Source organism: Eumetopias jubatus, unplaced genomic scaffold, assembly GCF_037043125.1.
Source record: "Eumetopias jubatus isolate StellerSeaLion01/CBP00866 unplaced genomic scaffold, mEumJub1_p1.0 scaffold_2, whole genome shotgun sequence".
NCBI lineage: Eukaryota > Metazoa > Chordata > Mammalia > Carnivora > Otariidae > Eumetopias > Eumetopias jubatus.
In genome coordinates, this window is record NW_028274808.1 from 199,328,596 (window position 1) to 199,340,208 (window position 11,613).

Sequence of the window (11,613 nt, forward strand, 5' to 3'; positions counted from 1 at the left end):
ACGTGTTTTCTTTCCATTTCTGCCCAGAGCACGCCCGGGGTTTGCGACCTGGAGGCAAGCGGTGGTTTTCCCGGCATCCAGAGTGTTGAGTGGTGGAAACCTGCAGATACCTGCAGGTGCCTTTGAGGCTGGCTGGGTGGCGGCTCTTGGAGCACGCCAGGCTCTGTGCGGGCTCCACTGGTGGCCAAGTGTGGGAAACTGATGCCCAGGTCACAGGAGGCACAAAAGGGGGTACTCCTCGTGATGATGGGAGGCTCCTGGCCCCGACTCATGGGACCTGAGGGTTGAGGAGGGTTTAGCCAAGCATGGGATGGAGGGCAGGCAGAAGATGCAGCCCTTGCAAAGCCTCTGGGGTGAGTAGGCTGGGCCATGCAGGGAGATGCAGAGTTTGGGATAGTTTGTGTTGGGCGGTGGGTGGTGAGAACCCAAGCAGGGGCCGGGGAATCCAGACGGTGGCCTGGCATTTTCCCCGAGAGCACTGGGGAGCCACTGAGGGATATAGGACACTCACTGAGCCCGGAAGGGGACCCTCTGGACCCCTAGGAGGAACCAAGAGCCAGGTCCCTAGACGTGCCCTGCAGCCTTGGGCACGTCCTGGCTGCGCTCACAAGGCCCGCTGTCCCCCTCCCCCCGTGCTAAACCTCAAGGACACTGAGGGCCACTCTATCCTCTCTGAGCTGGTTTTGGTAGCTTGTGTCTCCCTAGGTTTGTCCGTTTTATCGAGGTGGACCTTTGTCGGCATAAATCGTTCTTCCTCTTTTGTGCCTTTTGTTTCTGTCAGATTCTAACAATTCTACAGCTTTTCTTGGTCCATTTGGTCATCTTCCCAAAGACCCATCACTCAGTTTCATTCATATTCTCGGTTTTTCTCTTCTCAATGTTACCATTTTACCTTTGTTCTTGAACCTTTGTTGTTCTTCCTTTTGCTTGCTCTGGGTCTAGTTACCTCCTCTTTTTGGTGGAAGTTTAAATTTTTTATCTGAAATTTTTCTTTCTTAATGTAGGCATTTAGAGCTAGAAAGTCCCTCTAAACGCTGCAGTCCTGCATCCTGTGGGTTTGGGTACGTTGTGCCTTTATCTCCACTCATCTGCAAATACCGTCGAGGTCCCGTTGTGATGTCTTCCACGAGCCGCGGGCTGTTGAGGAGCGCATTCTTTGCGCCCACATGTCCGTGAATTTCCCAAACTTACTTCCTGCTGATTTCTGGTCTCGCTCCATGCTTTGTAAGACACCCATCCCCTCACACGTACTGAGAATTGCTCTGGGACTCGGCACATGATCTGTCCCGGAGAACGGGACGTGTGAGGTCGCATGCGTCACGGGCTTGTTCTCATCATCTGTGTCCTCCTTGATGTCTGGATCGGTTTGGTGGGGAAAGCGCTCGACCACCCTCAGCCCCCTGGTTCAGGCAAGGCAAGTAAGGCTGTGGGCTCGGAGCCTGGCTCCATAAAGGAGCTGGAAGCTGGGTCTGAATCCCAGCCCCACCGTGCGCTGTGCGCTCCAGACCCGGTACTCTGCTTCGGACTCAGCGTGCCCGCCTGCAGCGTGGGGAGGCTGGCGCTGTCTGCCGGTCGGTGTGGTGTGAAGGCAGCCCCTGTCTGGCCGAGAGGGGTCTTGGGAAGCAGAGGCAGGCTGCCCAGCGTGCTGGGAGGGACTGGCCAGGACCCCCAGGCCTGGGAATCGTGGAAGTGGTCAGCAGCGTGTCTGTGACTTGCTCTGTCTGGGCTCACCACAGTGTGTGCATTGGCTGTGCAACCTTGAGTAGGTGGCCTAGCCTGTCTGAGCTCAGTTTCCCCATCTGCCACGACCCTAGCTGGAGGCACGGAAGATGCAGGCACACAGCAGGGGCCTTTGAGCCCTGCAGATGTCCCATGTCACTGCAATGCACGATGGTGACGTGCTCCTCCTGTCTCCCCGCCCAGGCCAGCTGCGAGCCGTCCAGCGGCTCTGTCACTTCTATAGCAGAGTCATGCCCAGCGAGGCCCAGTGCGTCGTCTACCACGAGTTTCAGCTCTCGCTGGCCCGCAGGGTGGCCGACAAGGTGCTGGAGGGCCAGCTCCTGGAGACCATCAGCCAGCTCTACCTGTCGCTGGGCACCGAGCGGTAAGGACACCGGCCCCGATCCTGGGGCAACCTCTCCTCGAGGACCGTTTCATTCCTAGTGCCAGGCTCTGAGCTGGCGGGCCTGGGGGTCGTCCCGACCAGGGCTCGTGGGTCCCAGGACAGCTGTCCTCTGCCCACACACCTCCCGACCTCCCGGTGGAGGCAGCGTGTGCGTTTCTGGGCCATTCTTCCTGTCCTGGTGGCTTTAGTAAGCTGACCTCTGCCTGCTCTGAGTCTCCTCCGGCCAGTCCAGCCCTGGGCCGGGCAGCCTGTCCCCAACTGTCCCCTCGGATGACACACACAGTGGCCACACGGACCTGAAGGATTCTCATCCACGGAGAGGTAGCTGGCTGTCCCACCTGCTTCTTGTGGGCAGAGTTTCAGGGTCACATGTCCAGGGTGATGCCCACACTGAGTATCCTGATCAGATGGGGTAACGGACGGCCCGGGAAGATCACTGATCACCTCCCCATCCAGCTGGGGACTCACTGAGAGGCAGGGAAGGCGCCACGGGCCCCTCTCCGCCTCCACCCCACACCCTTGGGCCTCAGTTTCACAGCAGGACTAATGGACAGTGACCTTGATCGATGCTTTTCAAAGCAGGGTCCCTGGATCAGCAGCTTCCACGTCACCTGGGAGCCTCCTGGGAATGCACAGTCAGACCCCACCCCAGACCCGCTGAGTCCAAAGCTCTGGGAGCAGGGCCCTACAATCATACCCAAGTTTGGGAACCACTGGCCTACATTATCTGTAAATCTCTGCCCAGCGCTGATGTTCCAGGCTGTGGCTGGAGGGGTCGTGGGCCTGTGTCTGGGGAGTCGGGGTGGGGTGCAGAGACAGGGTGGCCTGCCCCTCCTCCCCATTCCCTCCAGAGAGCCTCCTTTACTGTTGCCAGATGTGCAGAAGTCACCCGACAGGCACTGGGAAGAGCCTGGTGTGCTCGCTTGCAGGCCACCGGCCTGGGAGCGCCCGCTCTGACCAGCCGGCTCTAATTCCAGGGCCTACAAGTCCGCGCTGGACTACACCAAGCGCAGTCTGGGGATCTTCATCGACCTCCAGAAGAAGGAGAAGGAGGCACATGCCTGGCTGCAGGCAGGGAAGATCTACTACATCCTCCAGCAGAACGAACTGGTGGATCTGTACATCCAGGTGCAAGGGTGTGGGGTGCATGCGTGCACACTCCGCTCCCCGGCTCGCTCTCTCTTTCATCCCCAACCCGCTGCGGGCACCTGCTGCTTGCCAGCCGCCCCTGCCACCCCCACCCTGGACCCCCCGCCGCCCAGCATCTCCCACAACAATCCCAGCCCCCGGGACCCAGATGCCTGTGCCCCTCACCACGCCCACCACTGTGTTGGTACAGAGCAAGTGCTCAATAAACATGCAGATGATGTGTTCATTCAACTGACACACAGAAGAACTTGCTTCGGCAGCATATGGCCTGTCTCCTTAAAAAACGCATTCATCACAGGAGCTCCATTTCCAGTTGAGTTCCCAAACGTGACATGATTTTGAGTAAATTGAGAGGCTCGTGAGACTCATGAGTATTTTCATTTTTGAGCACCTGCTGTGTACTTCCCTGGTCCAGGGGCTGAGGATCCCAGAGCGGGAGCTGATGGCTGGGTGGCGGGGGGGGGGGGGGCAGTTCTGACAGCTCTGACTCGGGGCCACCTCGGGGCTGTGGGTAGGGGTGTGGTGGTGCACGCAGGAGCCACCAGGAGGATGCACAGGGGCGAAGGCCAGAGGTGCATGGGAGTGCGGTGGGTTCTGGATTGCCCGCGGGGCTAGACCACTCCTGCCCACTCGTGGTGCTTGTTGAGCACCTGTTAACGCGCCAGGCACCTTGCTGGGCCCCGGATGCATGGGAGAACCAACAGCCTTAGCATCGGTGGGAGAGACGAGCAGGTGTTGCCAAGGGCCGCGGAGGAAAATAAATAGTAGAGGGGAAGCTGGAGGAGAGAACGCCAGGGTCCGGGAGCGGCCAGCGGGACTCAGAGGCCTCTCTGAGCTCCGTCCCAGAGTCCTCAGCAGCCCACACCTGCCAACTCCCGAGGCCCCAGCTGGATGGTGGTCCCCCTGTGATGTAGTGGGAGCTGATGTCCCCAGCTGCACAGGGACTGGAACCAGGCCAGTCCCTGCTGAGGGACAGAGGTGTGGGAGAGGAAAGAGACACCCAGCGCAAGTGTCGTGTGTCCTCAGGGCCGCCTCAAGGGCCTGGGGGCGGCTGGGGAAGCTGTGAGCTCCCTCCAGAGCACCGTGGGTCTCATGAGAGTTCCTTCATGCCCACAGGTGGCACAGAATGCGGCCCTGTACACGGGGGACCCCAACCTGGGGCTGGAGCTGTTTGAGGCGGCTGGGGACATCTTCTTCAACGGGACCTGGGAGCGAGAGAAAGCAGTGTCCTTCTACCGGGTGAGCTGGGCGATGAGGGTGGCCATCCACGGGCCGAGGCACAGGAGTGGGCTGGCAGAGGCCTCCCACCTGGACTGGAGGGCTGCCCCATGCACTTGCTTCGTTTCTGGGTGGTATCACCTGGGGTGATCTGGACCTCCACCCCCAACCTGGGAGAGAAGGAGAAAGCAGGCACTGTTTGAGGGACAGAGGCAGCTTCAGGCTTACAGGTCCTCAAACAGCTGGGAGGCAAGTCCTGCTCCATCTCGCAGATGAGGAAGCTGAGGCTCAGAGAGACAGAGGACAGCATGTCAGTGGGGGGACCAGCACCGGGGCCCAGGGCTGTAGGAGCCTCCCAAGGAGGCGGGCTTCTCCCTGCCCGCCCAGCTCACGGGGTGCAGCTCCGCCCTGGGGTACAGAGAGACATGCATTTTTAGAGTGCGGAGGGGTGTTGGACACTCCTGGTCAGGCTCTCATCACCCGGGGGGTGGGGGGCGGTCTGAGGTTATTGAGATGGGCTGCAGGTCACACCCCAGCTTGCTCATGGCCCAGTGGCCCTGGGACTGTCAGGGCCTCTCCAGGCTGACCTTGCCCTCGGGGGCCGGAGCTGAATACAGACACAGGGATGGTGGGATGGAAGCTCCCTGCATGTGTTCAGGGCCCTGGGGCGGTCCTGGGCCGGGCCGGCCGCGGGTGAAGCCTGACCGCTGCCTGTGTGGCAGGATCAGGCACTGCCACTGGCCGTGACCACAGGGAACCAGGAGGTGGAGCTGCGGTTGTGCAACAAGCTGGTGGCGCTGCTGGCCGAGCTGGAGTCGCCACACGAGGGCCTGGAGTTCGCCCACGTGGCCCTGGCGCTGAGCATCACCCGGGGTGAGCCCTCGGGGCCTCCGCCTCCGGCACCTGCTGGGTGGGCACAGAAGGCCAAAGCCCAGGACGCCTGTGGGGCTGCTCGGGGCTACAGCTGCCCTCTCTCCGCGGGGGGGCTGGGCTGAGCGGCCCCAAATCTGCCCGGGGGATGGGTCGGGGTCCCTCTGCCTGTCCGCTCTGTGGCTTCCTCCGCCTCTCTCCCGGCTGACCAGGAGGCCGGCTGGTGGCCCTGCATTGTGGTCACCCCAGGCTTCTCTCCCGTCCCTGCACACATGCCTTACTGGTGTCCGACACCACACTCTGCCGGCCCCACTGTTCCCTGGCTGGCCACACCCTGGTCCCCTCAATGCCGGGCACCCTCTGTCCCAGCACCCCAGAGAGAGACACGCAGTGGGTGTGCAGCAGGGTGGGTGTGCAGGCCCCACGGGGAACGGGGAGGGATCTGGAGACAGCCGGGTCTGGCCACGCCCCAAGGGTGGGGGGAGGGGGCTCCTGCTAATACAGCAGGAAGGGGGCCTGTCGTGTCTGCAGGTTGGCCAGAGTCCCGGTGCTTGGTGATGCACAGACTGCCTGACTCTGGGGCCTGCTGTCACCCCCTCCAGGCAGCCGTGTGCAGACACAGAGCTGGGACGTCCACCTTCCTGACGTGGACAGGGCACAGGCAATATTAGGCCCACTGTGCAGATGGGAAAACTGAGTCTTGGGACGGGAAGTGACTGGCTGGAGCTTTGAGACAGTGTGGGCGTGGGGGCTGGAACTGGTCTGTGCCCCCCACCCCTGTAACCTCACGTGCGCCCCCTCCCCTCCATCCCTAGGGGACCGACTGAACGAGCGAGTGGCCTACCACCGGCTGGCGGCCCTGCACCAGCGGCTGGGCCACGGTGAGCTGGCGGAGCACTTCTACCTCAAGGCTCTGTCGCTCTGCAGCTCGCCCCTGCAGTTTGATGAGGAGACCCTGTACTACGTGAAAGTGTATCTGGTGCTCGGTGACATCATCTTCTACGATCTGAAGGTGGGTGGGGGTGGGGGGCAAGGGCTCGGAGCACTTGGGGCCCTCTTGGCGTGGGATCGCACGCAGACCCCCAGGTCGGGGTCCTGCCCTCCTCCAGCATTGGCCCAGGTGTCTGCCCTGTGGAGCTCCAGGCCAGGCCGTGAGGAGCAGGCGTGGTCAGCAGACACCGTCCCAGGCCCTGGAGCCGGGGCCTCTCTCCCATCTGCTCCCAGCCCCGCAGTGGACACAGACCGGAGCCTGGAGAGGTCTCCCTCGCTCCCCTGCACCCCCCCGATGCCCATCGCCCCAACCTGGGGATAGCATTGCACTGCACCGCGTCCCTGCGCCGTGTTGGCTGAAGGGGGTGCGCCCCAGCCCAGGGCTGACTTCTCCCCCTTCACCTAGGAGCTGGGGAGGACACTGGAGGACCCCCACCCAGTTGGTGGCCCCCAACTCCCTGCCTGGGACAGCTTTGGCTGTGCACTAGTGACACCTGGTGGTCAGAGGTGGTCACTGCGGCCTCCTGCTATGTCAAGAGTCCCGTAGTTCTTGGGGAACCTGTGGGCAGTGGTGGGTGGGTACTGCAGCTTAGCCTCACTGCATTCCAGTCTGTGTGGTCCAGGCTCTTTGACAGCCAGGCTCTGGGTGATCTAGGCTCTGTGTGATCCAGGCCATGTGTCCTCCAGACTGTGTGTGATCTAGGCTCTATGTGACCCAGGCTCGGTGATACCCAGGCTCGGTGATATCCAGGCTCTGTGTGATCCAAGCTCTGTGTGATCCAAGCTCTGTGTGATCTAGGCTCTGTGCCATCCAATCTCCTTGTGATCCAGGCTCTGTGTCATCCAAGCTCTGCACGACCTAGGTTCTATATGATCCAGGCTCTGTGCCACCCGGGCTCTGTGTGATGTAGACTCTGTCTAGATCATGTGCCATGTGCCATCCAGGCTCTTATGGTCCTAGCTCTGTGCCCTCGAGACTCTGTGTGACCCAGGCTGTGTGTTTTCCAGGCCATGTGCCATCCAGACTCTGTGTGATCTAGGCTCTGTGTGATCCAGGCTCTGTGACAACCAGGTTCTGTGTGATCCAAGCTCTGTGTGATCCAGGCTCTGTGATCCAGGCTGTATGTGACCCAGGCTCCTGTGTGATCCCAGCTCTGTGTGGGTGGCTCTTCACATGCTTTACAGTTCTAGAGGAGAGGTGCCCCCACAGGACAGGGCAGAGACTGAGGCCGGGCATGGTCCATTAATCAGAGTAGGGATTGGGAGCCGCATGGTGGGGATCCAGGGCCCGGGACCTCGGAACCCACACCCTTTGACCCAGTGACCCTGCATGTTCCATGTCTGTGCCTGCTGTCCCAGGCTAGGCTCTGCACTGGGCCCTCCCCATGTAGGGGCCGTGGGGGCTGGGGTCGGGCAGGCCTGTGGCCCACCTCAGCTGTGCTCCTTATACCCAGAGCCCTCGGTTGGCTGTGACATAATGCTCCTGATCCCTGGGTCATCTGAGGATGGGGCCACATAGAGCTTAGAACCCCAGGTTCTATGAGATTGATGACTAAGCAGCTCTGCACAAGAAGGGGAAACTGAGGCTGGAGAGGCGAACACACTGGTCTAAGACAGGAGTCAGGGAGCAGGCCCAGGGTAACTGACCTGATGCCCAGGCTCTGGGGACAAGACCTTATCTCTCCACAGTCTCAGGGTGCTGGAAAGAAAGGTCCCTGGGCCCGGGAGGCTGGGGTCAAGGGGCCTCCCTGCCATGACTGCCATCAGCACCACATCTGTCTTCACCACGAGGAGATCTTGGAATTCCATCAGGGGCCGCGGGCCTACTTCATCCCCTCCGGCACATGCCCAGGAGGCAGAGAGGCTCCTTGTGGCCCCCGTACAGGACAGGCATGCACACACACAGATACACACCACCCCCCAAGCAAGCACCCACTGTGGCCAGTTCCTTAGTTGGGATGTCCCCTCCTCCAGGAAGCCCTCCCATTCTGAGCGGTGTAGGGAAGGGCGGGGTCTGAGTTTAGCGCTCCCTCAGGAGGGGCCGGGGTGGGCAGTTCGGGGAGGCCGGGCACGGGCAAGCCCCTGCCTGCACCCAGGCGCATTAGCGCCGAGTCTGGCAAAACGCCATCTCCCCTTCAGGACCCCTTCGACGCGGCCGGGTACTACCAGCTGGCGCTGGCCGCGGCAGTGGACCTGGGCAACAAGAAGGCCCAGATGAAGATCTACACGCGCCTGGCCACCATCTACCATAACTTCCTCCTGGACCGTGAGAAGTCCCTCTTCTTCTACCAGAAAGCCAGGACCTTTGCCACCGAGCTCAACATCCGCAGGGTCAACCTGGCCCCAGAGCGGTGCTGGGGGCGGGCGCCCTGGCTGGCCCCCAGCGCCCTGCCCTGAGGACTGCTGTCCCCACCTCTCCTAGTGTCTCTGCGAGGCTCATTTTCTGGGAAACGGAGGCACGGAGGTGGGGGTCACATAGCAATATGTGATTTTGCAGGAGTCTGCTCGAGCCTGCAAGGCCCCGTCCCCTGCTCTGCCTCCAGGGGAGTGTCCAGGGCCCAGGCCCCGTCCCCAGGGACCACCCTGCGGCTGCACCTCGTCCGCGGCAATAAGCTGGAAGGACTGACCCAGGCCAGGCCCCCCGGCTGGCCCCCGACACCCAGTTCCCCCATGTCAAAGTGAAGATGGCTGTGGGGTTCCCTGGGCATCTTTCTTCCTTGCCCGTGCCCTTGCTGTGTGTCCGGCTCTGGCTCTGACTGTAGTCCTCAAACTGCCCTCACGGGGCCTGCACGGTTGGGGCTGTTACAGTCTCCATTTCCAGTGGAGGAGATGGAGGCACGGAGAGGGTAGGTGCCCGGCCCACCGTCACACAGCAGGTAGGTGGGGCCGAGTACACCACCTGCCCGCCTGCCCAAGGGACACGTGTGCGGTAGGACCCAAGGGCGGGTCCGAGAAGAGGGTGTTAGCACGTCAGTGTCCCGAAGGCAACAGAGACAGGGCAAGGGGAAGGTGGCCCCAGTGCTCCCCGACCTGAGTGTCCTCTGGTCCAGCCCCACCGGGCCTGTGTGTGTGGAGCCTGCTGCTGAGCGTGTTTAAAGGCGCATCTGGGCCGCCAGGTGCCGGACCCTCGATTTACAGGCAGGGACACTGAGGTCCAGAAAGGCCGTGGGTCTCCTGGCTGGCTCTCACCCATACGGCGTTATTTGAATCTCTTTTTCTTTAATTTATTTTGTTAAATATGGTGAAATTTACATAAAATTAACCATTTAAAGTGGACAATTCAGTGGCATTTTGTGTATGTACGGTGATGTGCAAGCACCACCTCCACCCAGTCGGAGAACATCTTCATCTCCTCGTGGACACCTGTGCCCCGAAAACATCACTTCTCGTTCCCCCTCCTCTGAGACCCTCCTTTAGCAGAAGGGGAAACTGAGGCCGGCAGAGGGACTGGCCGGTGGGGCAGAGGCTCTGCGCCCAGCAGAGGCGGCAGAGCCCGGAAGGCCCCGAGGAAGGGAGGCAGGGGAGCTCCACCGTCCTTCCTGCCCCTGAGGTCCGGGGGAGCCCCCAGCCCCTGCCCGGCTCAGAGGTGGCCTGCAGGCCTCGTCCTGGCCGCTCCCACCAGGGGGCAGCAGAGAGACTGCCGAACTTTCCAACCTTGACCCCAAACTGCCTTCTCCGGGCTGGGCGTGGAGAGTGGGAGGAGGCCGCAACGAAATTGAAAACAGGACGACCTGATGACCCGCACTGGTGCGGCAGGCCACGGCCGGCACAGTGACCCCAGCCCGGATCTCTGAGGTCACTGACCGCTGGGCAGCGCCTGGGCCTGGGCCTGCAGCCACCCTGTGACGGTTGGGACCCGCAGACTGGGTCACTCGGGGGCCCACCATCTGCCTGGGAATCCGCGCCTTCCCTGACCTTCCTCGCCTGTCGCCCCCATCCCTCCCCTCCCACCCAGGGTCCCAGCCCCCCACCCCACCCGTCGGGCCCCCGGGTCCCCGGGGCAGCCGACTGACAGTTCCAAGGGGAGCTTCGGTCATCCAACCCCTGGGTTCCCATCCCAGCCTCCCACTGAGAGGCTGGGGATTTGGGGTGAGTTCATTTCTCTGAGCCCCAGTTTGGTCAAAGCTAAAATGAGGCTGATGACCCCGGTGTGGGGAGTCGAGTGAGGATTCGTGAAGCAGAGGGTTCGGCGCCAGATCCAGGGCTGAGAGCCTCCTGTTTGCTTTCGATGATACTTAACACCGCAGGAAGAGCGCCAGCAACCACAGGCTACGGAACTCTGAACCAAAGGCTGAGTCATCCGGTCAAGCCTCTCAGCTCCTCAGACCCTCCTCTCCCTCATCCATAGCCAGAAACAAACCCTACCTCAGGGTCCCAAGGAGGAGGAGCGAAAACACGCCGGGCACAGAGGGGCTCGCAGAATTGGGCAGCCGGTCCCTCCGTTTCGGCCGAGGCCAGGAGGGGGTGGGCCGAGCCCCAGACAGCAGAGCGAGTGCAGGATGGGCCTGTGCCCGGCACCGATGCCCCGAACGGGCGCCCAGCCCAAGAGCCCCACTGCCCCCGCCACAGCAGAAGGCGTCCCCCACTGGGTCCGTCGGGTGACCCGGCCACGCAGGTTCCCGGGGTCCCTCCTGTGCGCAGGCTCTGCTAACTACTGTAGACCCTGCTGAGGGCTGAGCCGTGTGGGCATGATGGGGGTAGAAATGGCCCCTCCAGCACGAGCCCCTGGGCTGGGGATACGGTCACTCTTTGCCAGGTGTCCCTGGAGACTCTCCCACCCACCTCCCCAAACAGAGAAGGAAAGCGACCTGCCAGGGTCACACAGCCCCACTTCCTGACTGCAAGGTGCTGGAGTTCCTCCCCAGCATGGCTTGTCTCCAGCCTCCTTGCAGACCACATCTTTCCCTGCACCACTTCATCCGAGTGACAAAGTCCACGCAAGTCCAGGTTGGCCTCCAGCTTTGGTTGAGGAAGTGCTGAGCGAGGGATGGTGACCACCCCAAGGACGCACAGCATCTGTCGTCCTCATCACCACATGGAGTGACAGACAGCAGCCCCATGGCCTCCGAACAAGGGGCGGGCAGGGGCCGCAGGAGGTGGGTGTGCCTGGCGCGAAGCTAGACTCTCCCGGGCCGGCCTCTCGGCCCACCTCAGCGAGAGCTAGACGCCCGTCGCCAGAGGGCCTGCCTCCCTCGTGAAGGGAAAGGCCTGTCAGGGCCAAGAAGGTGCCCCTCGGACTCTGGTCTGCCTCATCCATCCTG

At 62.0% G+C, this 11,613-nt stretch overlaps 1 protein-coding gene across 4 annotated transcripts in view; it reads left to right on the forward strand.

Moving 5' to 3' along the window:
- Positions 1-9,631, forward strand: part of SH3TC1 (SH3 domain and tetratricopeptide repeats 1) — a 31,776-nt gene extending 22,145 nt beyond the window's left edge. For 2 of the 4 annotated variants that reach the window (XM_028087780.2, XM_028087791.2), the window contains 6 exons: positions 1,924-2,104; positions 3,103-3,253; positions 4,391-4,513; positions 5,215-5,365; positions 6,178-6,374; positions 8,492-9,631. In XM_028087780.2, the coding sequence (XP_027943581.1) occupies positions 1,924-2,104; positions 3,103-3,253; positions 4,391-4,513; positions 5,215-5,365; positions 6,178-6,374; positions 8,492-8,749 (1,061 nt within the window). In that variant the 3' untranslated portion in view covers positions 8,750-9,631. Of the gene's footprint in view, positions 1-1,923; positions 2,105-3,102; positions 3,254-3,464; positions 3,585-4,390; positions 4,514-5,214; positions 5,366-6,177; positions 6,375-8,491 lie in introns of those variants that run through there. The other 2 variants (XM_028087787.2, XM_028087796.2) reach the window with 2 other exon arrangements.
- Positions 9,632-11,613: the final 1,982 nt, after the last annotated feature.